General features: G+C 47.7%; 2 protein-coding genes across 5 annotated transcripts; both read left to right on the forward strand.

The window, feature by feature from the left end:
• The first annotated feature begins 1,313 nt into the window (after positions 1–1,313).
• Positions 1,314–8,396, forward strand: LOC149301375 (ribosomal protein S6 kinase-related protein-like). 4 transcript variants are annotated; one of them, XM_089483890.1, is made up of 12 exons: positions 1,317–1,688; positions 2,523–2,786; positions 2,876–2,959; positions 3,249–3,317; positions 3,659–3,728; positions 4,238–4,345; positions 5,138–5,178; positions 5,711–5,738; positions 5,848–5,937; positions 6,219–6,307; positions 6,528–6,638; positions 7,410–8,396. In XM_089483890.1, the coding sequence occupies exons 1-12, from the start codon at positions 1,575–1,577 to the stop codon at positions 7,629–7,631; spliced, it is 1,290 nt and encodes a 429-aa protein (XP_089340016.1). In that variant the 5' UTR covers positions 1,317–1,574; the 3' UTR covers positions 7,632–8,396. The 4 variants fall into 4 exon arrangements, with proteins under 4 accessions (XP_089340017.1, XP_089340014.1, XP_089340018.1 ...); XM_089483888.1 differs by having other exon boundaries at positions 1,316–1,688; positions 5,711–5,937; XM_089483892.1 differs by lacking the exon at positions 6,219–6,307 and having other exon boundaries at positions 1,316–1,688.
• Positions 8,397–12,801: 4,405 nt separating this feature from the next.
• SPAG5 (sperm associated antigen 5) lies at positions 12,802–25,116 on the forward strand. Its single transcript, XM_089484279.1, has 23 exons — positions 12,802–12,819; positions 13,618–15,239; positions 15,681–15,873; positions 16,325–16,444; positions 16,622–16,714; positions 16,809–16,922; positions 17,061–17,180; positions 17,589–17,681; positions 17,887–17,988; positions 18,233–18,326; positions 18,553–18,688; positions 18,816–18,897; positions 18,992–19,125; positions 19,451–19,616; positions 20,122–20,230; positions 20,598–20,675; positions 21,718–21,841; positions 22,248–22,359; positions 23,224–23,304; positions 23,878–24,018; positions 24,488–24,562; positions 24,776–24,856; positions 24,948–25,116. Exons 1-23 carry the CDS (start codon positions 12,805–12,807, stop codon positions 25,017–25,019), a joined length of 3,957 nt encoding a protein of 1,318 aa, XP_089340405.1. The 5' UTR covers positions 12,802–12,804; the 3' UTR covers positions 25,020–25,116.
• The last annotated feature ends 688 nt before the right edge of the window (positions 25,117–25,804 follow it).

Raw genomic sequence — 25,804 nt, forward strand, 5'->3', positions numbered from 1 at the left:
TGGTAGCCAGATGGACGGGGGATTGGGTCCTTTGAGGTCTCTCTCCACAGGGATGCAAGACGGATCGGGACGGAGCCTCTGTACTTCAGCAGCCAGGTCTTCCAAGGTACTACTACACCCCTTTACAATACCCAGTTTTTAGCAGGATGGGCTTTAGGTTGTTTCTTGGTCATATTTGCCCATGAGAATTCATTGGCAGAGCTTACTAATGGCTATGCCACCCAGCAGGGTGGGGACGCTGGGGTTTGTAGTCCTGGAAAGTGAACATTTCCAAGTTGAGATAAAAAGAGGGGGTGGTGATTTAGTATAGGGTTGGACGGATGCTGGGAATGGGGTGCCCTGGAGATCTATCTATCTATCTATCTATCTATCTATCTATCTATTTCCAAGGCACCCCATTATATATATATATATATATATATATATATATATATATATTATTTTTTTTCAGGCGGACAGAAGTCTTTCATGATGGGGTGCTGAAAGGGAACCCTCAAAAGGTTTATGTTTATATATATATATATATATATATATATATACACACACACACACACACACACCTCACATCTATATATTTTATAATATATATATATATATATGTATAATATACTGTATAATGTGGGGTATCTATATAAATATATATGGATATAGATAGATACCTCACCATAATCTGTGAGGTATCTCTTAAAGCTTAACAGTTTATCAAGGGAACAATCAGAAATATGTACAGTGATGTTTAGATGGTTTATGTAGTCATATAGTATATAACATGTATAAGGTTTAAATATATATTTAAAGTTGCTCTGCCTTAGCATTCCCAGCTGTCTAAGCAGACTGTGGTCCTCAGCCTGGAAAAGTTACTATTTGGAAGGCTGCAGCTGCTAGCATTGCCCCTCCTTCCCCAGGATTCTGGGAGTTGCAATCATAAAAAGGAACTTTTCCAAACTCCAAGGCCATTGAGCTTTGGCTGCTTTGCATAAAAGGCATGGCTTCCATTTGACAGCTCTTGCTTTGCATAAGGGGTGTGGTTTTCAGACTAGAGGCTTTGCATAAAGGGTGTGGCTTCCAATTGACAGCTCTTGTTTTGCATAAAGGGTGTGGCTTCCAATTGACAGCTCTGGCTTTGCATAAGGGGCGTGACTTCCAATTGACAGCTCTGGCTTTGCATAAGGGGCGTGGCTTCCAATTGACAGCTCTTGCTTTGCATAAAGGGTGGGGCTTCCAATTGACAGCTCTGGCTTTGCATAAGGGGCGTGGCTTCCAATACACTGAGAGTCCTTGCTTTGCATCAAAGGATGTGGTTTTCAGTAGAGGTTTGCTTTGCATAAGGGGCGTGGCTTGCATGCCAATGAGGCGGGGGGGGGGTTCCTCTGCATTTGCCTATGGGTCCCCAGGGTTCTCTGTTGCGCATCATTGCCTGGTGCGGACGCAAGAGGAGGAGGAGGAGCGGCAGGATTAGCAGCGGCAGCAGCTCCTTTTACGTAAGAAGGGGGATTACTATTCCTGGCAGCCATCAGCCAGAGATGGAGGCGGAGGAGGAGGAAGCCAGGAGCCGCGGCTAGGAGGAGGCCAGGATGGGGGCAGCCAACAGCAGCGGACCCCAGGGAGAACCCCAAGGCCAGGAGCAGGAAGAGGAGGAGGAAGAGGAAGAGGAGGAAGAGAAAGAAGAAGCCCCTGCGGTGCTCAAGGTAAGGAAAGAAAGGGGGAAATCCTTCCCAGGATCGGGCCCTCTAGGCGTCAGGATCGGGCCCCTTGCCTCCCTTCCCCTGAGCATGCACAGAGCGCCTTGCCCTTGGCGCACCTTCTCCGCATCCCTTAGGAGGCAATGGTTGTACCCCTTGCATTCTCCCTGCAAAATAATAATCATCATAATTGCATGCAATTAATCATTGCAAGCAAGAGCAACAACCCTGCAAGGGAGGCCAGGCAGAGAAAGAGAGCATGGCTCCAGGAGCTGAGCCAGGAGTGAGATCCTGGTCCGATACTGAGACCGATCTGAGAGAATGGAAATACAGTAAAATACAAATACTGTTCCTTTACAATGTAAGCTGCGTGCAAATATTTCTATGCGTTCCGTGCAAAACATGCCGGGGTTTCATCCCAAACAAGGCGGCGTTCGATGCAAAACCTGCTGCGATTTCACGCAAAATACGCCTGCGAAACGTGTCGGTGTTGCATTTAAAAATGTAGATGTTGCATGCAAAAAATGCAGGCATCTGGACCAAAAAAATTGCGGATGTTGCATGCAAAAAATGCAGGCATTTCATGCAAGACATGCCGACATTTTATGTAAAGCATGCTGGCATTGCATGCAAAAAAGTAGGCATCTAATGCGAAACATGCAGACGCTGCATGCAAAAATGTGGTGGTCTTTAATGCAACACGTGGGAGTATTCCGTGCAAAAAGTGTGACTAGAGTGCATTGTGGGTTTTGTTGCACCTGCGTGCAACAAAGTTGAAGGCTTTTTAAACTAACTTCTCCAGACTTTTAAAGCTAATCTCTGTCCTCCATTTCCTTTGAGGGCCGTACTGCCAGCGTCCTTCCAGATGGGTACTGGGTGCGAAGCTGGAAGAGCCTGCTCTCCAACGTCGGAGGGGCCTTGCTGGGCCTGGAGCGGGTTTTGGGGACCCGAAATCCCCTGAAGACGGGGGTCCAGGCCCCTCCGTCCGAAAGGCTGCCCCCGTTGCTGGAGAAGGAGCGGCTGGACCGGACCCTGCCCCAATGCGTCGCCCTTTTCTTGCCCGAGTTCCCCGTCTGCCCCCCAGTCGGGCATCGCCAGCTGAAGGTGGGTGCTTTCTTTATCCCCCAATCTGCAAAAAAGTCCCCCCTTTTTTTGGATGAATGACGAACATTGTCTTTTCTTTTTCCCGGCAGATTTTGGGATTTGTAGCCAAGGGATCTTTTGGGACGGTGCTAAAAGTCTTGGACTGTGGCCAGGAGCAAGTCTTTGCGGTGAAGGTAAGTCCTCTTGGAGCATCCGCACGGCAGAAATAATCCAGTTTCACACCGCTTTAACTGCCCTGGGTCACGGCTTTGGAAACCTGGGATCCATAGTTTTGTGAGACATTTAGCCTTCTCCTTCGGAGAGCCCTGGTGGCACAACAAACTACAAATCCCAGGATTTCTATAACATGGTAGTTAAAGCGGTATCAAACTGGATTATTTCTGCAGTGCGGACGCAACCTCACCTAGCTCTCTCCCTTCCGACAGTGAGATCCTGGCTTCTCAGCAGGTGTTTCTTTTGCAGGTGGTCCCAAAAGTGGAGGTTTTACGCCGGGATACACTGAAACAGTGCAAAGAGGAGGTCAGCATCCAGGTGGGTCCCAGGTTTTGGAGAAGTTACTTTTTTTGTGGTGGTCGGGACCCTTCTCCAATACATGGAGCATTCCCATTCTTGCACCTCGTGACATTTGGCAAAGTGGCTGTGCCTCCTCCTAAACTCATTTAAAAGTCAGCATGCACAATGCTGCAAGGAGCAATGTGTTGCGTGGTTGCTGTGTGTCGCGGTTAGGGTTGTGTGTTTATTTTGGAGATGGCCAGTCCTGGCAAGAGCCACACTCTCTCAGCCTCAGAGGAAGGCAATTGGCAAACCCAAACCTGAACAAACCTTGCCCAGGAGACCCTTTTCTCACCCCTTTCCTCTCTTTTGCTCCCCAGAAGCAAGTCCGCCACCCTTTTGTTCACTGCTTGGGAGACACCTGGCAAGGCCAGCGCCATCTCTTCATCAGTGAGTGACCATCTGCCCGCCAAGTGCGGCCGGAGTAGCGTAAACACCCCTCTTTCTGCGCCTGGCCACCCATGTGCCTTTGGCCTCCTGCCCACACATGTGATGGGCACATGGGATGAAATGCCTCTCCTTCCTGGAAGGGCATTAATGCACCCTCCCTGATGCCCTGTGCAAAGGGACAACACTGTGTTGTCAGAGGGGCAATAGCTTTGTGCAACGGGGCAGTAGGCTTTACAAAGGGTCAGTGTTTTGCAAAGGGGTGACTGTTTTGCCAAAGAGCCATATCTTTTGTAAAGGGGCAACAGCCTTCCATCCACCAGGATCAAGACATTTCCCTCCCACAATCCATGCTGAACCATGCGCTCTCTGCATGCATGCCCTCTGGGGAGCTGGAGAGAGTGCAAAACCCCCAGAGTCAAAACCAATGGCTTTCACTCTCTCTCTCTCTGTGTTTATCTCCTTCCAACCTTTCTCTCTCGCGTGCGCACAAACACAACCGCGCACCGCAGTGTGTTCCTACTGCAGCATCGGGGATCTCCACACTCTTTGGAAGTCGGTGGGGCGCTTCGCCGAAGCCGTTGTCCGCCTGTTTGCGACGGAGTTGGTCCTGGTGCTAGGTGAGCCACGATGCACCCAAACAGGGAGGAGGTTTAAGAGATTGGGAGGACATTTCCCAGAATCCCCTGGATGGCATGGACTGCCTGCGGCAAGATGGGGAATATTCTGAAAGATGTCAGTACATCTGATGCTTTGTTTCCAAGAACATGTGTAGCAGCAGATGCTCCTGGAGTGATAAGGATATGCACATTTCGTGCACTATGCTGCATAAAATAGTTTGGGGAGAGCGAAGCTGCATCTGCACTGCAGAGTTAATGCAGTTTGACATCGCTTTAACTGCCATGGTCTAGTGCTGCGGATTCCTGGGTTTTGTATAATACAATAAGGTCCCAAATCCACAAAACGGTGATACCTTTATTTAGCAACCCAGTGCGCTAAGTGTATCTTGTGCATTGGGGTTGGCCACATAAAGGTATAACTCTTTTGTGGGATTTGGGATGATGTTGTACTTTACCAAACCCAGAAATGTATATCTGGTGCATTGGGTTGACCGCATAAAGGTATCCTGTTTTGTTGATTTGGGGTGTTATTGTACTTTGCTATATGGCCAACATGGCTACCCCTGGAGATATTTACTGAGTTTTGTAGTTTGCTGAGACATTTAGCCTTCTCTGCCAGAGAGCTCTGGTGCCAGAACAAACTACAGATCCCAGGATGTCATAGGATGGAGCCATGGCGGTTAAACTGTATTAATTCTGCAATATAGATGCAGCCTAAGACTCTTGCACAAGTAATGAATTTTCTCTCCAATGTATCCCTAACCTCTCTCAATTCTTTGTCCCTTTTTGCAGCCTACCTCCATAACCTGGGCATTGTCCACCGGGATGTCAAGGTACGAGGCTTCTTTTATCCCTTGGGGACGTTTAGAGGCAAAGGAGGAAAGGATTTGCCCTTTTCTCCTTGTTTGCGTGAAACAAAGAGACCTTATGGGATGAAACTGTTTGCCTTCTTTGCTGGGCATCCTCTCAAAGGGCTTATGGTCCCCAAGGGATCCCCATTGCGACCCAATATTCTTGTAATGAATGGATTTGGTGGCAATTGTGTGGGCTCCCCAAATGGCCCTTTCCCCAGTTTGGATGTTGGGGAGAAAAAGTCCTCTTTTGGGATTAAACCAGGTCAGGATCCTCCTCCCCAAAAGTGGCAAAATTGTTCCCTAAGTGGGCAAGAGGATAGCAAGAATTTCCACCCATTTTTATACTTTCCAAAACGTAGCAAGGAGGAAAATCAAACCTTGCTGGTTGCACATGCATTGCCTTCAGACCCACCCCTTTACGCAGCATGCTGGGACATGTGATCCTCAGGTTGGAATCCTGGGAAGGAGTGCCCAGGTTTTTGCCTCACTTGTGCCCCTTTCTTCTTTGCAGATGGAAAACATACTCCTGGACGAACAAGGTACGGGCACCGCGGGCGCCAAGAGCTCCAAACATCAAACCAGGGGAAACCCTAAATCGCTTGCCGGTTGCGGTGCCATGCTGCGTACTATATCTCCCCTTCCCCACAGGGCACTTGAAGCTGACAGATTTTGGCCTTTCCCGCCACCTGCCTTGCGGAGGACGCGCCTACACCATTTGCGGGACCCTCCAGTACATGGGTGAGTCTCTTGAAGGGGTCCGGAGGTGGGTCAGGCTTGCATTGGGAGATGTAGGGCTTGGCAGTGGGATGCCCAGAATCCCATAGCATTGTGCCATGGGAGTCAAAGTGGTGCCAAACCGCATTATCCCTGCAATGTGGCCGCAGGTCTAAGTCTCTGGAGCAGCATGCTCCATCCTTGATGTCACATCCCTACGTAGCCAACGTTCTTGTACACTGGTTTTAAAATAAATCGGTGCAATCCGGACCCTGACCCCTTTGTGCCATCTCCTTCCTTGGCAGCCCCAGAAGTCCTGGGCGGGGGTCCCTATGCCCACGCTGCCGACTGGTGGTCCATGGGAGTCTTGCTCTTTGCTTTGGCCAGCGGGAAGGTCAGTATTGAATAGCCACAAGCGGTTGCAGGGAAGCCAAGGGCTTGGTGTTGTTGTTGTGTGCCTTCAGGTCATATCTGACGCACAGTGGGGTTGCGATTGGCATCGAGTGGGCAACTAGTGGGTTTTTCCAGGGCCGATCCAGGATTTGAACCCTGGTCTCTAGTCTAGAGGGAGGTGTAGTTGCTACAGCTGATCACTTTGCTTTTCCTACTCTCAGTTCCCGGTTCCTCCAGAGAAAGACCACATCTCCATGCTGGAAAGCGTGAGGAGTGCAAATTACGTGATCCCGCTGTCGCTCAGCCTCGGACTGCGCCTTCTCCTCAGCGAGGTAAACCCCTTTCGAAAAGGTTTCTTTTCCTTTGGGTTGTGTCCAAAGAAATGGCTGGCGGACCGTTTTACCTTTATTTTACCGTCCCCTTTTAAAGAAAAGATTGGTTAATGTTGGGGGAACGATGCTCTTAAAATGCCCCCGGCTTGCGACCCTCCAGATGCTCTCAGACTGCAACTCCCATAATCCTCTTAACGGGACCAAGATGGACCCACAATGCTTTGCATTACAACGGGAGGATTAGCTCAGGAACAATATACATTCCCTGCGGAGAAAATCCGCTTTTTTCTCCTAGTCGTTGCAAGGATTTTTAGAGCTGAGATCAGAGACAAAAAGGAACCCTTAATATGGCAAGTGATACGTAATGGTCCTTGAACATTGAAAAGTCCCGATACGCCAACCCTGCGAGGTCGGGCTCCTTTACACCACAGATCTGGAAATAAAAATCATTTGTGTGGAACTGACTCAAAATAAATACCTTCTTTATATATTTGGGGCGCAATGAAATATTTGGGATGAAGGAACCTCAAGGGTCATCTGGACCAAACTCTGGCCGATATGGAAGGATTTTGCTGCTACGCTGATGATATTTCAATTTTAATAATAATAATAATAATAATTTTTATTTATATCCCGCCTTTCCAATTGCATGATCAAGGCGGCTTACAAGACAAGAAACAATAAAATACAAGTAAAACATCACAATATAAAAAGTTTAAATGTTTTGACTTATCCACCAATGATGCCATGTTCCTCCTTGCGCTTCCTCAGCTCCTGTGCCCAGATCCGCAGCGCCGCCCGCGCTACCTCCACCACTTCCGCGGCCACCTCTTCTTCCGTGGCATGACCTTCGACGCCGAGATCCTGCGCAAGCAGCCAGTGGATTTTGTCCTGGGGCTGCAGCGGGCCAAGGAGACCCCCATGGACTCGGCCGCCTTCTCTGACTTCGACCTGGACCTCTCGGCCCCCTCCGGACAGCCCTGTCCCGGATGAGGCCAGCCGCTGACCATCTCAGGTGGTCGGGGCCTGGACAATCACTGTGAGCACTCCCTGGACCACGACGCCTCTGTCTCCTCCGTCCTCCGCAGGTCCTCCAAGGAGGTGCCACTCAGGGATCGAGACCAGGACAGCTGGGCAGCGGAGGAGGATCTCAGGGACACAACCAGATGCAGAGCACAGGCCCCTCCGGCTGCTCAGGCTGCCCCTTCCAAAACCCCCTGTTTTCCCTCTCCAACTATGCAAGCAATGCCAGGGGCATCCTCAGGTCCTGAGAGAGCAAGGAAGGGGCCTTTCGAACCCACTCCCTCTGCTTCCTCCAGGTTTCCAGGGTCTCTGGGATCAGAGGGAAAGGAAAGATGGAAAGGAGAGTGCTTCCCAGCTGCCAAAGAGGCCTGTGAGAGCGGAAAGCGTGGGTTTATCCTATCTCGGTCTATGGGACCCTAAAGGAAGGTCCGTCATTGCTTCCCTCTCTCTTTCGTTCCCCCTTTCCCTCCTTCCTTCTTTCCTCCCTCCCTCACTTTCCCTCCCTTGCTTCCATTTCTCTCTTTTTTCTCTCCTTTTTCCTTCCTTCTCTTTTTCTTTCCCTACCTCCCTCCTTCCCTTTTCTTTACTTTCCTTCCTTTTTCTTTCTTTTCTTCCTTTTTTCCCTCCTTTTTCCTTTCTCTTTTGTCTCCTTTTCCCTTGCTTCCTTCCTTGCCTTCCTCACTTTTCTTTCCTCTCCTTATTCCTTTCTTTTTTCTTTCTTCTTCCCCTCCCTCCCTCCCCTTCTCTTTCTCATTCCTTCCCTTCCTCCCTCTATTTCCATTCCCTTTTCCTTCCTCCCTCCCTCCTTTTTCATTCTTTTCTTCCTTTCCTTCCTCCTTTCTCTTTTGTCTCCTTTTTCCCTTCCTTCCTTCCTTGCCTTCACTTTTCTTTCCTGTCTTTATTCCTTCCTTCCTTCTCCTCTCCTCTCCCCTCCCTCCTCTTCTCTTTCTTTTTCCTGCCCTTCCTCCCTCCATTTCTGTTCCCTTTTCCTTCCTTCCTTTCTTCATTTCCTTTTCCCTACCTTCCCTTTCTGCTATGCAATGCAAGGCACAAGACAGGCGTTGTCCTCCACATTGAGTCTTCCTATCTCTCCCTCCTCCTTTTCCAGATGATTCGTTCCCTCTCTCTTTCTCAGCAGTGCCAACCCTTCTTCTCCTCAGTCTTCCCAATGGTCAGGGTGAGGCTGGGCTGGACAACTGACCCTCTCTGTGGCCAGAATGGTCATCTGCTGACCCCCTCACCTTCCTCTTAATCTGTCCTTTTTCTTTCTGTGCTTTTCATAAACAAAGCAATAAATCTCTTTTTAATGGTTTCTGGTTCTTCTCTGCGCCTGCATTGCAGCTTCTGAGTCCGATGGTTGCAGAGGCAAGGAAAGGAAGGAAGGAAGGAAGGAAGGAAGGAAGGAAGGAAGGAAGGAGAGCCTCCATTTTGGGAAGAGGCCTTGCCTCTCAGCCACAAGCCTTGATCCGTGGCTAAACAGGGATTCAAACCCTGGTTTAGTTTCTGGTTTAGTAACCTAACACTCAAACCATGGTGCCGCGCTGGCTCTTGGTACTGAATCCTTCCTTTTACCGACCTGAAAAACTTCCCAAAGAGGTTGAAATGCACCTCCCATCATCCCCAGGCAAAAGGACGGTGGATAATAGGAGGCACAGTCCCAACACCTTGGAAGGGAAGGCTGCGTGGTTGCTCTGCTCTCCTTTTTGGAGGGAGACGTTTGCAAAAATGAGTATTTCTATACAGTTCACCCAGCTGTGAACTTGTAGGAGCCACAGTCCTCTCCGTTCCAACCTTAGCCCCCATTATACAACACTGCAGCCCATGCTGAGGAATGATGGGATTTGGAGTTCAGCATTACCTGGAGAGGGATGCAGGACTGCAGCTCCTCTCCAAGGAAGGCCTTTCCAGTCTTCCGCACGGCAGAGTTAATGTGCTTTAGCACCGCTTTAAGTGCCATGCCTGCAAGGAGACAGGGCAGCTAAAGCAGTGACCCAAGCCCATTATTTATGCAATGCAAACTACAAATCCCAGGACTCCATAGCATGGATAGAGCCATTGCAGCTAAAGCAATACCAAAGCCTATTACTTTTTTTTTTTTTTTTTTTTCAATTTTAGTCTTTCTTGACGCCGAAAAGGCCTTCGACAACCTAAATTGGGAATATATGATTAGCGTGTTAAAAGAAATGAAATTGGGGAAAAACTTTATAAATTGGGTACAAGCAATATATAAGGAGCAAAATGCAAAAATTTTAATTAACGGACAAAAATCTAAAATAATCAAAATTGAAAAAGGAACCAGGCAGGGTTGCCCACTTTCACCTCTACTCTTTATTATAGCGTTAGAGATATTGAATAATAAAATTAGGAAAAACAAAAAAATCACTGGGGTAAAAGTTAAAAATTCGGAATTTAAACTAAAGGCATATGCAGATGACCTAGTCTTGACATTATCGAATCCCTCGGAAACAATACCTTTAGTATTCAACACTATTAGAGAATTTGGCGAATTGGCGGGCTTTAAAATCAACAAAAATAAAACAAATATATTGGCATTGAACATGACTAAAAAAGATAAAGAAGAAATTCAAAGAATATCGGGATGTGAAATAAAAGAGAAAATCAGATATTTGGGAATACAAATTACAAGAAAAAACTCAGACCTTTTCAAAAATAATTACGAACAACTGTGGAAAGAGATAAAAAAAGATTTGAAACAATGGAATAATTTAAATGTGTCTTGGTTAGGCAGGATTGCGACTATACAAATGAATGTAACCCCTAAATTACTTTTTTTATTTCAGAATATCCCAATAATTATAAATGATAAACACTTCAAAACATGGGAGAAGGACATATCTAATTTCATTTGGAACAACAGAAAGCCAAGAGTCAAATTGAAAGTCTTGCAAGATAGAAAAGAAAAAGGAGGACTAGGATTGCCAAACTTCAGGATATATTACTACGCATGTTGTCTTAATTGGATAAAAGATTGGATACAAATCAAAAATCATGAATTATTAGAACTAGAGGGATTCGATAATGTCTACGGGTGGCATGGATATTTAATTTATGACAAAATTAAAGTAAATCAAAATTTTAACAATCATCTGGTAAGAAAATCTTTATTTAAAATTTGGACAAAATATAAGCCCCACATTATACAAAAAATTCCTAGATGGACGTCAATTAACGAAGCTTTTTTTAGGAGAGAAAAAATGAAAAAAGAAGATTGGATATCATATGAAGATTTACTAAAAAAGGAGGTAGGACAATATAAATTAAAAACGATGGAAGAACTACTAGCAGAAGGCCTGAAATGTAATTGGTTCCTTTATATGCAAATGGGGGCAAGATATAAATTAGATTCCAAATTAGCACAAATTGAAATGGAAGAGACACAATTGGCAAAGACAATAATCTATGATGATGAACATAAAATATCCAAATTATACAAACTACTATTAGATCTGGAAATGGAAAATGAAACAATAAAACACTATATGATAACTTGGGCACAAGATATCGGCAGGCCAATAATGTTAGATGATTGGGAGAAAAATTGGAACAAAAGAATAAAATATACACTCTGTGTTGATATAAAGGAGAACTACTATAAAATGCAATATAAATGGTACCTCACACCAGAGAAAATATGTAAGATAAACAAAGAGCAGAGGCTAGAATGTTGGAACTGTAAAGAAAATGTAGGATCATTCAAACACATGTGGTGGGATTGTGAGAGAGCAAAAAAATTCTGGAAACAAATACATCTGGAAGTCGAGAAAATATTAAATATTAAAATAAAGAAGGATATATTGTTATTTTTGTTGGGAATAATAGCAGACGAGCATATTGAAAGACAGTATGGGAAACTGATATTCTATTTGATAATTGCGGCAAGAATGGTCTTTGCAAGGAAATGGAAATGTAAAGAAAACCCAACAGTGGAGGAATGGTACGACAAGATTTACGATATGATGATTGTGGATAAATTGACATGTTTACTTAGGAATGATTTTGCTAATAGAGCGGAAGAGCAATGGGAACCAATTATGAAATATTTATCAGAGAAGGGGAAAAAATGAAACCTGCTCAAGATGTGTATGATGTATTTAGGATTGTTAAGAAGATGCTAAAGTGCTAAGGAAAAAAGATGTTATGAATATACTGGTAATTGTAAAAGTAAAATAATGTTAAGAACTCAATAAAAGTTACTAAGATAATAGTACACTAAGGAAAGATATCAAAAGTATAAACAATACTATTTATATATTTACACATTTAAGAAAGACATAGAAGATTTAATTAAAAGAAAAGTAAGTAACTTTTGTAAAGAAATATAAGAATAAGTAAAGGAAAGTCATAATATGTGAAATATTATAAATATTCAGCTTAAAGGACGGGAAGGTCATGTTTTAAATGTGTATGGTTGTGTATGGTCCTTTTTTTCCTATTTTTCTCTTTATTTTTTGATTTAGTTCAGTTTTTTGTGTGTATACTTTAGTATAAGTTATTAGGCATTATGTATAGTGTAATATAGAATGTGTTGTGTTGAGGTTATTTTTATTTTTATTTTTATTTTAGTTATTTTTTTTTTTTTGAATTTTGCTTTCTCTTGTTGTTATGTTTAATTTGTATGAGAGTTAATGGTGTTTTGTGTTGTAAATAATTGTATTTGATTTTAATAATAAAATTTAATTTAAAAAAAAAAAAAAAAAAACAAAGCCTATTACTTATGCAATGTAAACTACAAATCCCAGGACTCCATAGCATGGAGAGAGCCATTGCAGCTAAAGCAATAACAAAGCCCTTTATTTATGCAATGCAAACTACAAATCCCAGGACTCCATAGCATAGAGAGCGCCAGGGCAATGCCCAAAGTCTATCATTTATGCAATGCAAACTACAAATCCAATGACTGCCCAGCCTGCAGAGAGAGCAAAGCGGTGCAAAAGCGCACTAATCCTGCAGTGTAGATGCAGATGCAATGAAGAGGAGGAGAAAGGGAGCGGGCTCCTCACGTTGACCAACCACGCCCCTTCTTAGGGCAAGGCCACGCCCACCCGGGGCGCTGCTGACGTCACTCGGCCAATTAGCGCGCGGCGGCGGTTTCATTCAAATCTGAGCTTCTTGCAAGAAAGTCATGGAGCAGCCGGAAGTGAGTGCTGTTTTTGCAAAGGCATTTTGGGGGGGAGGGAGCTGGCAGTGGCCCTGGAAAAAGTAACTGCTCAAAGTTGGAGTGGTAACTGGATCACCCCTAAATTGCTCTTAATTAAAATGGGCTTTTAATTGCATATATACATATATAGATCTAGATCTAGATATATATGCAAATAGATAGATAGATGTGCATATATATATATATATATATATATATATATATATATATATAGTTCAGTTTTGAGGTTTGTTTCCTCTATTTGCATGTGTCTTAGCTCAACTGCACTCGTTTTAAATTTCTCCCCCTCCCTTTTTTTTGGGGGGGGATGATGGGATTTGCAGTTGAACATCACCTGGAAGGCTTACGGGTCTCTTGCCCCTGATCTGTCCTTTCCAAGGAAGGTCTTTATATAAGTAAAGTAATAGCAATTCCATTCCAATTTGAATTCCCCAAAATGCTAACCGGGGGATTTGGGGAATTACCCCCTAAAAGGTCACTTTTCCGAGGCTTTGCACTCAAAATACAATCACAACTGGAGGTCCTCCTTTGGTGTCGGACTACAAGTCCCATCATGTAAATGTATGTCGGCTATAAATAAAGGTCAGGGTGAGTCTCCCTTCTCCGAAATGAGGATGCAACGTTTATAGGAGCAAATAGCTGACGGTTGTAAAACACTTGGAGGCTGCTCAGTGTAGTATATTTATATAGCGCTGTCGATTTACACATTTATTGTGTTTTTAAAAAGCGCAACGCTGCCTATCCACCAAAGGTAACTTACAAAATGTCTCATTGCAGGATGCTGCGCCTTCATCTTCTGGAGGCGAAGGTTGCCCAGATTCGGTGCCCGTCAGTGCCATAACGTGGGCAGCCCCCTTGGACTGGCTGGAGGAGATACTCCCTGGCTCTCCGGTCCTCGAAAACCTCCGTCGAAGCCTCCCTCGCCCTTCTTCTCGTCCGAATGCCCAAACCCCCGTGGCCATCCAGACGCCAACTCTTGTAGGAACCTATGGGAGTGCACCTTTCGAGGTGAAAACTCCCATCTTGCAGGGTGCTGGTGCCACTCCGCTTTCCCCAGCCTCCGTGGGGCCCTTGTTATTTCATGCCAGCCTGGATGTTGGCACGAACAGGGCAGAACAAACTGCCATCTCGACGCAGGACACGCATACCAGTACCCCAATCTCTCTTGCCAGTGCAGCAGTCTCTACGTTTCCCTCAAAGGTTTCTGTGGCTGGTGAGAGCACTTTATTGGTGGAGGAAGTGTCCATCTTCCAGCCGGACACGTTTACCGGTCTCCCTGTCTCAGTGGCATCACCACCATCCTGCAAATCTCTCTCTAAACTCCAGGAGGTTGATGGGAACATCATGGAGGACGCCTCCGGTTTACAACAGGATGAGCCTGGCACCAGCAGCCCTGTCTCCACGGCTTCTGCCTCTGTTTGGATGTCTCCTATAAAGCCCTCCGAGGTTGGCATGAGTGTCCACACCGAAGAAAAAGCATCCCTCTTGGATACGGGTGCGAGTGCTGCCATCTCCATGGCTTCCGCAGAGCTCAGGGTCTCCTCTCCAAATGTCCCAGAGGCTGGCACCATCATGACCAAGTTTTCCGATTTTCGGCCAGAAGAGTGTACTGACACTTTGCTCTCTCTGGCATTGGCAGCAACCCCCACAGAGGTTGGCAGTGGCACTTCCAAGGAGGAAGAAACCCTCATAGTGCAACGGGACAAATGTACCACCGTCTCTGTGGCATTTCCGGAAATATCTGAATCCAAGTCCGAGCTCTTAGAGGTTTGTGGGAACCCCTTAAAGGAGGAGACGGCTTCCATTCTGGAACTAGAAGGGGGCACAGACATCCCTTCCATAGATGCCAAGGTGTCTCCTCCTCCTCCTCCAAATGTCCCAGAGATTGGTCCAGGAGCCTCCATCTTGCAGAAGCAAAATCCTAGTACTCCTTTTGCCATGGCTTCTGCAGCAGCCTCGCTGTCTCCTCCGAACTTCTCAGAAGCTGGCGAGGGCACTGCCACGGAGGTCACCACTCCCGCCTTGTGCCTTCTCGGCTGCCAGTGCCAGAGCGCATGGACATCCCCCCTGAGCTTGCTGGAGGCCAAAGAAGCGGACAGCTCAGTGGAAGAAAGGAATCCTTCTTGCAAGCCAGGGACGAGCGACTACACTATCGCTGGCCCTGGGGCATCCGCCAAGGTCTGGGCAACCCCCTCGCATATCTTGGCATCCGGGTTGGAAGTGACGAGTTCCTTGGTTCTGCAGACACATAAGGGCACCAAGACCAGCCCTGTCTCTGTGGCCTCGATAGCCACCTGGACGACCCCTCCCAGCCTTCTGGGTATTGGAGTGAACACCTCCCCTGCAGAGAAGGCTGCAACCAAAGACAACACAGCAGAGACTGACTCTCTTCTCTGGCGGTAAGCTAGGCTCCGGAGGGGAAGCAAGAGATTTTGGGTGCTTGGTTTGGCATGGGCCTCTACCTCTCCTTCCCACTGTCCCCTCAAATATTATTATTATTACTATTATTATTATTACTATTATTATTACAGGCTGAGTCTCCTTTCTCCAGAGTCCCAAACATACTCCAAATGGGACCCAAGTCTAAACACAAAACTCATTTATGTTCCTTAGACACCTTTATGCACATAACCTGACTGTGATTTTATACGCAACATTGTGAAATAGTTTTGTGCATAAAACAAAGGTATCACTCTCTCAGCCACCTGTGAAACGCTTTCAGATTTTGGAATAAGAGAGACTCCACCTGTAATTAGGAAAGACTAATCAGTTCAGTGAGTGGGGAAGGGGGGATTATGGGTAAATGAGCCAGCGCTAAGGTGCCATCTTGTCTTGCCTAGTTGTTCCCGGGATGAGCTGCGTGGGCTCTCGAGGTCTGAACTGGAGGGTCGCCTGGAGAGTACCCTCATCATCATGGAAGCCCTCTCCCGCCAGATGCGGGCATGCCAGGATTTTCAGCCATCGGCTGCCCCAACGCGCCTGGCTGACAAGAGAGACACGGGCACCCAGGCGCCCGTTTCCGATCCCAAAGAGGTAAGCAGTGGTCTTAAGATCGTGTTGTGCCACTGTTCTGCTCCTCATTGGGTTTGAAGGAAGTGCTTTCCAGGAATGGGGCCAGAGGATGGACTTAAAAGCAAAAAAAAAAAAAAAGATGCAATGTTTTGGGGTAACCAGGTTTGTATGCCCACGGCTGCATCTGCACTGTAGAAATAATCCTGTCTCACAAGGCTTTAATTGCAGTGGGTCCAGGCTATGGAATCTTGGGAACTGCAGTTTGTTGTGGCACTAGAGCTCTCTGACAGAGAAGGCTAAATATCTCACAAAACCACATTTTCCAGAATTGCATAGCACTGAGCCCCAGCAGTTAAAGCGAGTCAAACCTTTGCATCCCTGGAACTCGGGCCCGCCCTGGAGTTTCCTCCCTGTTCTTTTTGCTGTGGATGCTGGGCTTGCTTATCTTTAGTGTGTTGGCTCTTTTCCCCAGGAGGAACAGCTATACCACCATCTCTATGAAGAGCTGAGGGGTCGGTACCAGGCCCTCCTTCGGAGCCGTGAGAGCGAGAAGGACCTGGCCCAGCGGCTGGCCATCGCCAAAGGAGAAATGGTGGGTACAGGGAATGCAACGGGACGTGGTTACGACACTTCGCACCTGCAGGGAAGGGGTCTCAAGGATCACACGTCCCAGCATGTTCCTTTAAGTTTGGCATTTGCTTTTCTTTATTGGATTAGTGCCCTGAGAGGCTGGCATCAAATGTGCTGCTCTACTACTCTCTCTCTGCAGAAAACATGGATGTCAGATTCAGGGATGCTCCTGGAAACGGTGGATGCCTCCTACCTGCGCATCCGGGAAGACCGGAGGTCTCTTGCACTACAGGTGAGAACATCTCTGTTGTCCAGGTGAGCACAGACCTGGATGGTCCGCAAAGCAGGAGAAAAATGAATGGTCTTTTGTTTTTATTTTCCTGCAGCAAAAGCAACTGGCTGACCTCTTCTCTCTGTGCCAAGACAAACTCCAGCGAAGTGGCCAAGAACAAGCCAAAATGAAGGAGGAAATGGAGAAAGCCCAACGGACCAAGGAAGCGGTGAGAGGACAGGCTGAATTAAACCCCCCCCCCCCCAGTTCCCTCCTGTTTGGGTTGGGTAACAAGTCCCATCATCCTCAGAAAGCATAGGACTTGACAGTATCCTTTCTGTTGCTTTCTCCGCCTTATTTTTTGCAGGCAGAATCGGTGCTGGATTCGGTTCGGAATCATGCCGGGACTCGAATTGAGTGTCTGGAGCAAAGCTTGGAGTCCCAGAAGCATCTCCTTACTCTGTTGCAGGAGGCGAACAGATACATGGTAGGTGGGTGGACAAAATGGGAGGTCAGGGGGCATTCAGCTTGCGAGACCCGGGTTCAAATCCTACCCTGCTCAGCTGTGGAACTCTCTGCATGAACTTGGTGCCAGTCTTCCCCTGCCTCTTTCTGCCTGTCCTGCCTCACAGGGTTGTTGTGGGCAAACCTCTAGCATAAGGAGCTTATGAGAGGGAAGGTAGGATATCAGCTATCCAAAACTCCCTCGTCAGATCAAAATCCAATAAATAAATATAATAAACATTGAGCAAAGTGCACCTCGTAGGGTTAGCGTAGCAGATTTCTGGCTGCCTTCCCACTTCCCGGCAAGTCTTGGAAAGGACCCCATCCACCGGGCGGCCAGTCTGCAAAGCCCTTCACCTCTCCTCCCCACATCTTTCCATGCTTTCCACAGTCAGACCTCTCCCTGGAGTACAACCGGGCCGAGGAAGAAATGGACCACCGTGCGACAACCCTGCGGGAAAGCTGGATCCAAATGCGGCACGACGTAAGTACCTGCTCTCTGCCAGGGACCATAGTAGCCCACATTTCCTGGCCCATTTCTGGCCCATTGGAAATCTGCACCAGGAGGTTTGGGTCTCCAAAAGCTTTCAGGATGTGTGTCTGTTTCCAAAGCGAGGCATTTTCGGGATGGTGTTTCCTGAACCGTTCCAAGGTCCCCATTGCTGCCTGGCTTTGACTTTTCTTCGCAGAATGAGAGGTTCACCAGCATGGTCACCCAGTGCCTCCTTGCCACCAAGAAGGAGGCAGCGGAAGTGGCAGCAGCGCAGGAAGAGGTTGCACAGCACCAGGAGGTAAGTTGGCATCCCCAAAAGCGAGCGTTTCCTGGAGGGCGCTGAGTGGGCTTCCGAAATGTACTTCTGGTTATCCTGTGCTTCAGAGTTGTGCCACATTTGTATCCTGCAAGGAGCGGGAGGATTTGCATTGTTCAGGATTCGGCAAAGTGGGAGGAATACTCCAAGGGACATCTGCAGCCAAGTGTTGCAGTGGGCACAGCTTTCCAAGTTGTTCCTTTCCGGCCATCTTTGTCTTCTGCAGGTCTGCCGGAAGCTGGAGGAACGGACGCTGGAGCTCTTGGAGGCCTTAGGACGCGTGGACCAACTGACCGAAGCCAAGGACACCCTGGAAAGAGGTCAGACATCTGCTGGTTTTGCAGATTTAGTATGCCTACTGCTTAAAGTATGTATTTGGAAAGTTCATAAATGACTGTGACTGCGAGATTAATTGATAAAGGGGTTATAGTGCCTTGAACAGAGGGAAGCAAGGATTGCCTTCATTGCTCCTGAATCTGGGCCAAGGATCTTCCCTCCAAAATGTGGTCCTTGGGAGAAATGGGTGACTCGGTTTCCCTTCCGTAGACCTGACGGATGCGCTCCAGCGGGCGAACATCGCTGAGCGTGAAAACGAGGAGCTGCGCCAGGAGAAAGGTGGCCTTTCCCAACAGCTGACAGAAATGCAGGATTTGATCCAGAAGCTGGACGAGACAGTGGCGCGGTGAGAGATTTGGGACCTCCTTGATGCCCATTGCATGCTCATTTGGGGGTGCTGATTTTTATATCAAAATATCTTCTGCATTTTAAACAGGGGAAAAGGGTATTTATTTTGGGGTTCCTTTTTGCAGGTTGTCCCAGGAAAAAGCGGTGGCGGAACAGGAGCGTGACACTGCCCAGCAAGATGCCCGTGAAGCCTCCGACTGCCGAGAGGTACTTGGTGCACCCACGCCATAAACGGGACCGGGGGGGGGGGGGACCGAGTTTAACCCCCGAACCCTTTCTCCGCTTTTTTGTCACCCCAAAGTTCATGGAGCAGGAGACCCAAATCACGCGCCGTCAGCTGGCGGAGACGGAGGAGGAGCTGAAATGGATGCTGGCCACTCTGCGGGAGCGCAGCACCCAGCTGGAGGACCTCAAGGATGCCCACCGGACGCTCCAGTATGTCCACGGATAAGTGCGGTCCACCTTGCAAGGCTAGTTTGTCCTCACTCCTTGGTCTCTCCTGGTCCAGCCCTGGTCGGCACAGGGATGGGAGACCACCATGGAACCTCATACCGACAGGCGACCTGGAGGTACACACACAAACACACACAGTGAACAGCTCACTTTGCAGCCTGTTCTACCTTGCAGGGACGGCGTTGTGTTGCCCCCTCTTTTGTCACACCCGCCTTCTTAATGATTCTACACCTCCCGACCAACTAAATGAATGAGTAGCACCAGGAGGTTGTGTGTTTTAGGACCTGATTCTTCTCTCCAACCGCAGGCAGGAGCAGGAGGCCCTCCGTGCGGATTTGGCTGCCTCCAGAGCAGAAATCCAGAACACCAGAGTCAGCATGGAGGGGTTCTCCCAGTCATTGCTGGAGATGAAAGGGGTTCACTCACAGTTCCTGGAAATGGTGGACTTTCTCCGGGCGGCAATGAGAGGCGAGGTGAGAGGCCTATATTGGAGGAGAGAAGGAAGGATGGAGAGGAGGGAACAAAGGAAGGCAAGATGGAAGGAAGGAGGAAAATAAAGGAAAGAGGGAGAGAGGGAAGGAAGGGAAGGGGAGAGAGGAATGGAAGGAAAGAAGGAAACAAGGAAGAAGGGAAGAGAAGAGAGCAGGAGGGAAGAAACAAAGGAAGGAGGGAAGGGAAGGAAAGGGAGAGAGGGAGGGAAGGGAAAGGAAGAGGGAGAGAGGAAAGGAAGGAAACAAGGAAGGAGGGAAGGGAAGAGAGAAGGAGGGAAGAAACAAAGGAAGGAGGAAAGGGAAGGAAATGAAAGAGGGAGAGAGGGAAGGAAGGAAGGAAGGAAGGAAGGAAGGAAGGAAGGAAGGAAGGAAAGGAAGGAAGGAAGGAAGGAAGGAGAAGAGAGGAGGGCAAGATAGGGGCCCAGGCTTCATTTCTCTCTCCTCTTTTTTTCTCTCCTCTTTTTAACCCTTGCACCCGCGTTTCCAGGCATCAGATGTGGCCCAGAAGAGTCTCCTCTACACTCCCGGGCGTCCCACTCCAAGCCGTATGCGCTCCTCCTTCGTGGAAAGTGTCCTGAAGGCCGTGGCGGACAAAGGTGGGCCAAGACTTTTTCCTCTTTCCTTACATTCAAGATTTTCTTTTTTTACTCTTTGTTCTTTGGTCCTTTTTGGTACCAAGACATTGTTTAAGGGGTCACAGATATTCATATTCATTTAGGTTTCCTATAGACCTTGTTACACACATAGCCTGAGAGTAGTGTTATCCATCATGCTTTTAACCATTTTGTGCACGAAGCAACGTTTGTGTACCCTGAACCCTCAGGAAGCGAAGGTGCCGCCGTCTCGGCCGCCTGGAAAAAGGGCTTTGGATTTGGGAATATTTCAGATTTTGGGATTCCAGACAAGTCGAAAGGATTCGCATTAGCATCCCTTTCTCTGGTGTTTTCTCGTTTTTCCATTTAGATTTGCGGACTCCGGGCCTCTTGAGTGAAACCACAGCTTTTACAAAAACCATGCCAGCGCGGCCGCCCACACCTTCAGGTAATAATAATAATAGTAATAATAATAATAATTTATTTATATTCTGCCTTTTCCCGGAGGAATTAAGGTGGATTTCAACAGAAACAATAATAAAACAATTAACAATATTACAACATAGAATAAAAATACAAAATATAAGGTACCACAAGGGGAGGGTTTAAATGCCCCCCGCTTATGCCCCTCTACCAGGAAGGTTTGCATGCCTGGGTCAGGAACCCAGTTCTAGGTCTCTCAATGCCCAATCCAGTTCTAGGTCTCGCAATGCCCACTCCAGATCTAGGTCTCTCAATGCCCACTCCAGATCAAGGTCTCTCAATGACCACTCCAGACCTAGGTCTCTCAATGCCCACTCCAGATCTAGGTCTCTCAATGCCCACTCCAGTTCTAGGTCTCTCAGTGCCCACTCCAGATCAAGGTCTCTCAATGACCACTCCAGTTCTAGGTCTCTCAATGCCCATTCCAGACCTAGGTCTGTCAATGCCCAGTCCAGATCAAGGTCTCTCAATGCCCACTCCAGACATAGATCTCTTAGTGCCCATTCCAGTTCTAGGTCTCTCAATGCCCACTCCAGACCTAGATTTCTCAGTGCCCACTCCAGATCTAGGTCTCTCAATGCCCACTCCAGACCTAGGTCTCTCAGTGCCCACTCCAGTTCTAGGTCTCTCAGTGCCCCCTCTGGTGCTGTAGCCACTACACAACCCAGCTGGGGCTATCCACCTTCTTATTTAACTGTACAACAGCCATGCAAGGTAGGTTGGACCTGTCTGCCTCCTCTCCAAGCTTTCATTCCTGAAGGAGGAGATCCAAACAAGGTTAGCACATGGGAGAGGATTTGAACCCAGCTCTTCCCCCACTCCTGGGGTCTGGCGCATCTCGCCATTCTTACACATTCATTTTAGGAACATTTCAGTTGCATTGTTGCATTCTTTGCTCATTAAACCCCACGTTCGTGCAGTTCTCGGCTGGGTAGTGGTTTAACATTTGAGATATTTGGACAATTTTTGAAAAATACTCCTTGGTTTCTGCCCCAAAACGACTGCAGAGGTCCATCGGGACTTTTGCACCTGCATCCAGGACCTCTGCGATGTCGCGACTCGTCTACGCCACCTGATCTCACAGCGCCAAGAGGCCGCGATGGAGGAAGCCCAGCGCCTAGAAGCGGAAATGTGAGAACCTGATCTTCTCTCTGGAACAAGGGGCAGCTGTGCTTTAGACTTCCCTGAAAGCAGTCAGTCTTCGAACTTGGTCCTTCCTGAAACTGCTGTGGTTGGAGGGCAGCGGAGCAGAGTGTGGGGCCCTATGCGCCGACCAGTGGTGGCGAACCTATGGCATGAGTGCCAGAGGTGGCACTCAGAGCCCTTTCTGTGGGCACACATGCTGTCACCCCAGCACAGAGTTTGCCAGAGTTTGTTACTAGAAAGCCAGAGGGACATGGCATTTTGTGATAAATAGTGGGCTTTTGGTTGCTGTTTGGGCACTTGATCTCTAAAACGTTTGGCAAACCCACCTTCCTTCATTGCTTCTACTTTCCTTTTCTCCCTTTTTCCTTCCTTCCTTTTCCTGCTGGAACAGTTTGCAGCAGAAGCAGAACCTTGAGGACTCGGAGCGTCAACTGCAGTTGGAGAGAGAGGCTGGCAGCGCCAACCTTGCCAAACTGAATAAGGCCCTCCACGTGCGGATGCAGGTGAGCTGGGAAGGGCTGGATCTGGGTCGGGTCGGGGCCTTGGGGCCCGGTGGATCTGGGGCACTGCTGCGTCACCCGGGACCTGTGCCACGGTTCTGTGCCATGGAGGAACAACTGACCTCCCTCTTTCTCAGTGCCAGCTTCTTTGCCCCCAGAGAAGAGCCTCCTTTTTGCAGCCGTTCGTGGGGTTGTTGGGAAAGTCCCAGCTTTTGCACTGTAGTGCCCAGCATCCCCCAGCTGGCATGGCCAGGCTCTGGGAGTTGCAGGGTTGACATTGCCCTGTCTTTATTAACACTTGGCAATACTTCCAGGGTTTAAATGGACATACCTTTGTTAATAATTTGTAATAGTCCTAGGATTTAAATATCCACGCATTTATTAATATTTGGTAAGAGTTTAAATAGCGGTTAAGTGGTAAATGTACCAAGCGTGGGCACATAGGTTTGTGTGTGTGTATCCCCTTTCTAGCCTTTAATGCCAAGACAGGAATAGCAGGGTCGTTGGACTGCAGCTCCCATCAGCCCCCAACCAGCTTGGTCAGTGTCAAGGGACGATGGGCACTGTAGTTCAACAAATATTTGGGGGGTCATACATTCCTCCCCCCAGGTTTAACCTGTCTAATGGTTGCAAGGGATTTCTTTTGCACCCACAGGGTGACTTGCAGAGGAAGAGATGGGCTTTGCAATCCTGGTCTTTCTCTTTGCAGCATTATGCCAGGGACTAGCAACCTGGTGAGGCTTTGGCTTTTCCTCTGTCTCCTTGCTCACAAGGTCCTGTGTGCCTTTAGCAGGGGGAACCCCAAATCCCTCTTGGAAAAGCCACCATTAATCCCCCCTTTCTTTCTGTCTCAAATTTCTCTCAAAGAATGAAAAGGACCTGCAGAAATTGATGCGGCAGCAGGAGGAGCGGCTTCGGATGTTTAGTGACCAGAGCCGGGAGGTTGCGGTAGGTCTCTTCTTAAGCTCATCCCAGCTGAACTCAAACTCTGGGTAGCAGAGTCTGCTTTTGTTGGCGTTCATAAACTCAGAATTTGGAATTATGGAGCCGGAGAGATAATAGAATATATACATGAATGTCATAAAGGAGCAACAGCTTGTTTCTTTGATCTTCATATTTAAGATCCAGAGAAACTTACCTTTTGACACTAAAAGAAACTAAATGCAAAGGTTAGGAAGTCATTTACTGCTGTGAGCATTTTTAGAAATGCTGTTTCTGGTTTGCTGGTTTGTTTCCTCTTCGTCTTGTTTGTCGTTACGATATATGATTATTATTATTATTATTATTATTATTATTATTATTATTATTATGCTTTATTTATATAGCGCTGCATATAGTTTATGCTTCGTGTTGGATTTGCTGCGGTTGTCATTTGAGTGTGTATTTAAATAGATTTTCATTTTCGGGGCAAGATTTTCCCTATACTTGGCTGGAAAAGGGGCTGAGATAGATGACCTTAAGGGATCCCTTTCCAAGTCTGACCCTTTTTCTCTCTTTTTCCTTCCTCCCCCAAAATCCCAGCTACTGAAAGAGGAGGTCTCGCAGTTAAAATACGGCCTCCAGAAGTCAGAGACGGAGGTGGCCACACTTTGGCAAGAATTGCGGGCAACAAAACCATCGGAGGAAGATGAGACCCGGGGGAAAATCTGGCTGCGGCAAGAGGTACGATGGGCATGGCGGCGCCCGCGTCTCACCGTTGGCATGCATAATATTGTGAATTTGTACAACTCTTGGAATGCCAACCTTGCAGAAAGGGCAGCCTTTGGATACAGTCAGCCCTCCATATCTGTGGGTTTTCTTTTTACCCACAGATTCAACCATTTGAATCCATGGATCCCAAAAATCTAAACTCCAGCAAGCAAACCCTGATATTATTATTATTATTATTATTATTATTATTATTATTATTATTATACTTTATTTATATGGCACTGTAGATTTTGCCATTTTTTGTTATAAGGGAGACCGTTGCGTTTAATGGGATTTGAGCATCCACAGGTTTTGGCATCCAAAGGGAGGGAGGTCTCCCGGAACCAAACTCCAGACAAGGATACCAAAGTGTAAAGACGATGGCAGTTGCCATTTTAATAATAATAATGATAGCAACCGTCTCTTTGCGGTCCTCTTTCAGGTGGGGAAATTGAGGGACCTCCTTTTGCAGAAGGACGACGAACGCGTGGAACTGCAGAGCAAGTACCAGGGCCAGGTGAGAGGCCTGCCTCGCAGGGACGTCGTGTGTATGTGTGTCGGCGCAGGAGCAGATCCTTCCAAGAGTTTGGAAATCCCCTTTCCCACCCGTTTTACAGACCCTCCAGAGGTCCATAACCCCCTCCTTGGTTAAGACCGACCTCTGACAACAAAATCTCCTCCTCCTCCTCCATCTCCGTTTGACTTCCATTTCTTCCTCTATGGTCTCCAGGTGAGGCTCCTCGAAGGCCAGCTGCACCAAGCGAAACAAGCCCTGAAGAAGCACGAAAAGACTGCGATGGAGGTGAAGGAGGTGAGTTTCTGGGAAGGAGGGCCCACTTGGGGGTCCATCAGGCATCTATAGGGCAGGTTTGCATCTTCTGACCCCCCGCTTTTCCCCGCAGGTGTTATCCGCTTTGCCCCAGGACCTCTCTGCTGCCTCCGAGGTGCGTCGTCTCTTCGAACTCATCCCCTGAAAAGCCCTTGGGAGATCCAGTGGTCCTTTTGTGGGCGACAGAGGGACCCCTTTTCTCTGCTGCATCCTTTCTGTATATATGTAAAGTAAAATATCCATGTTGGTTATGTCTTGCAAAACCTGGCTGCCTCCTGTTTGTGTCCTGTTTGCCTCCTGAATTATAGCCCTGATGAATTTGGTGGGGTTTTCTTAGGCAAGGGAGACCAGTTCCTTCCTCTGCAATAGAGCTTCCGGTGCCCAGTATTCCTTGGTGGTCTCCCATCCAAGAACTAACCAGGGCTGACCCTGCTTAGCTCCCACAATCAAAAAACATCGTCTGGTGCTGCCTTTAGCATATTTAGGCTCCACTCCGAACCAAGTTTGGCGTAACCCAGCGTCCCGCTTCCACCGAGTACAACCCTTTCCAAGCTCCGCCAAGCTGTGATCCCCATCATCCCCAAGACTGCTGGGTCTTGCAGTCTAACAACATTTGGGTTGACTTCAGTCTTAGACATCTTCTTCCCAGACTAGAGATGCTGAAGGCCTTTTTTCCCATCACTTTTTTGGGGGTGAAAACAGGGAAACGGGTGGAAAAGTAATTTCAGAAATTGCAGTTTCAGGGAAAGGGTCTGAACGCCTGGAGCGAAGCGGGATACGGGTGCGCCTCTGCGCCAAGAGAGAAGGAGACGACTGAACAGGGATGCGGATTCGAGGGGATGACAGCGGTAGGAAATGTAGGGCAGAGCGGGGAGGGAGGAGAGGACGGAGGGGGAAAACAAAAAGCTAGGTCATCCGGAAAGGAGGACG

The sequence above is a fragment of the Sceloporus occidentalis genome, unplaced genomic scaffold (assembly GCF_023333645.1).
Source record: "Sceloporus occidentalis isolate IW3139 unplaced genomic scaffold, rSceOcc1.0.p SCAF_21, whole genome shotgun sequence".
Classification (NCBI taxonomy): domain Eukaryota; kingdom Metazoa; phylum Chordata; class Lepidosauria; order Squamata; family Phrynosomatidae; genus Sceloporus; species Sceloporus occidentalis.

What these genes read in the sequence shown, in the direction of transcription:
- LOC149301375 (XM_089483888.1), top strand. Translation starts at nt 1,575, where the DNA reads ATGGGGGCAGCCAACAGCAGCGGACCCCAGGGAGAACCCCAAGGCCAG. An exon ending in AGCAAGTCTTTGCGGTGAAG is followed by an intron (nt 2,960 to 3,248) that starts GTAAGTCCTCTT and finishes TTTCTTTTGCAG; the next exon opens with GTGGTCCCAAAAGTGGAGGT. An exon ending in CGGGACCCTCCAGTACATGG is followed by an intron (nt 5,938 to 6,218) that starts GTGAGTCTCTTG and finishes CTTCCTTGGCAG; the next exon opens with CCCCAGAAGTCCTGGGCGGG.
- SPAG5 (XM_089484279.1), top strand. An exon ending in CCGTTTCCGATCCCAAAGAG is followed by an intron (nt 15,874 to 16,324) that starts GTAAGCAGTGGT and finishes TCTTTTCCCCAG; the next exon opens with GAGGAACAGCTATACCACCA. An exon ending in CAGCGCCTAGAAGCGGAAAT is followed by an intron (nt 21,842 to 22,247) that starts GTGAGAACCTGA and finishes CTGCTGGAACAG; the next exon opens with TTTGCAGCAGAAGCAGAACC.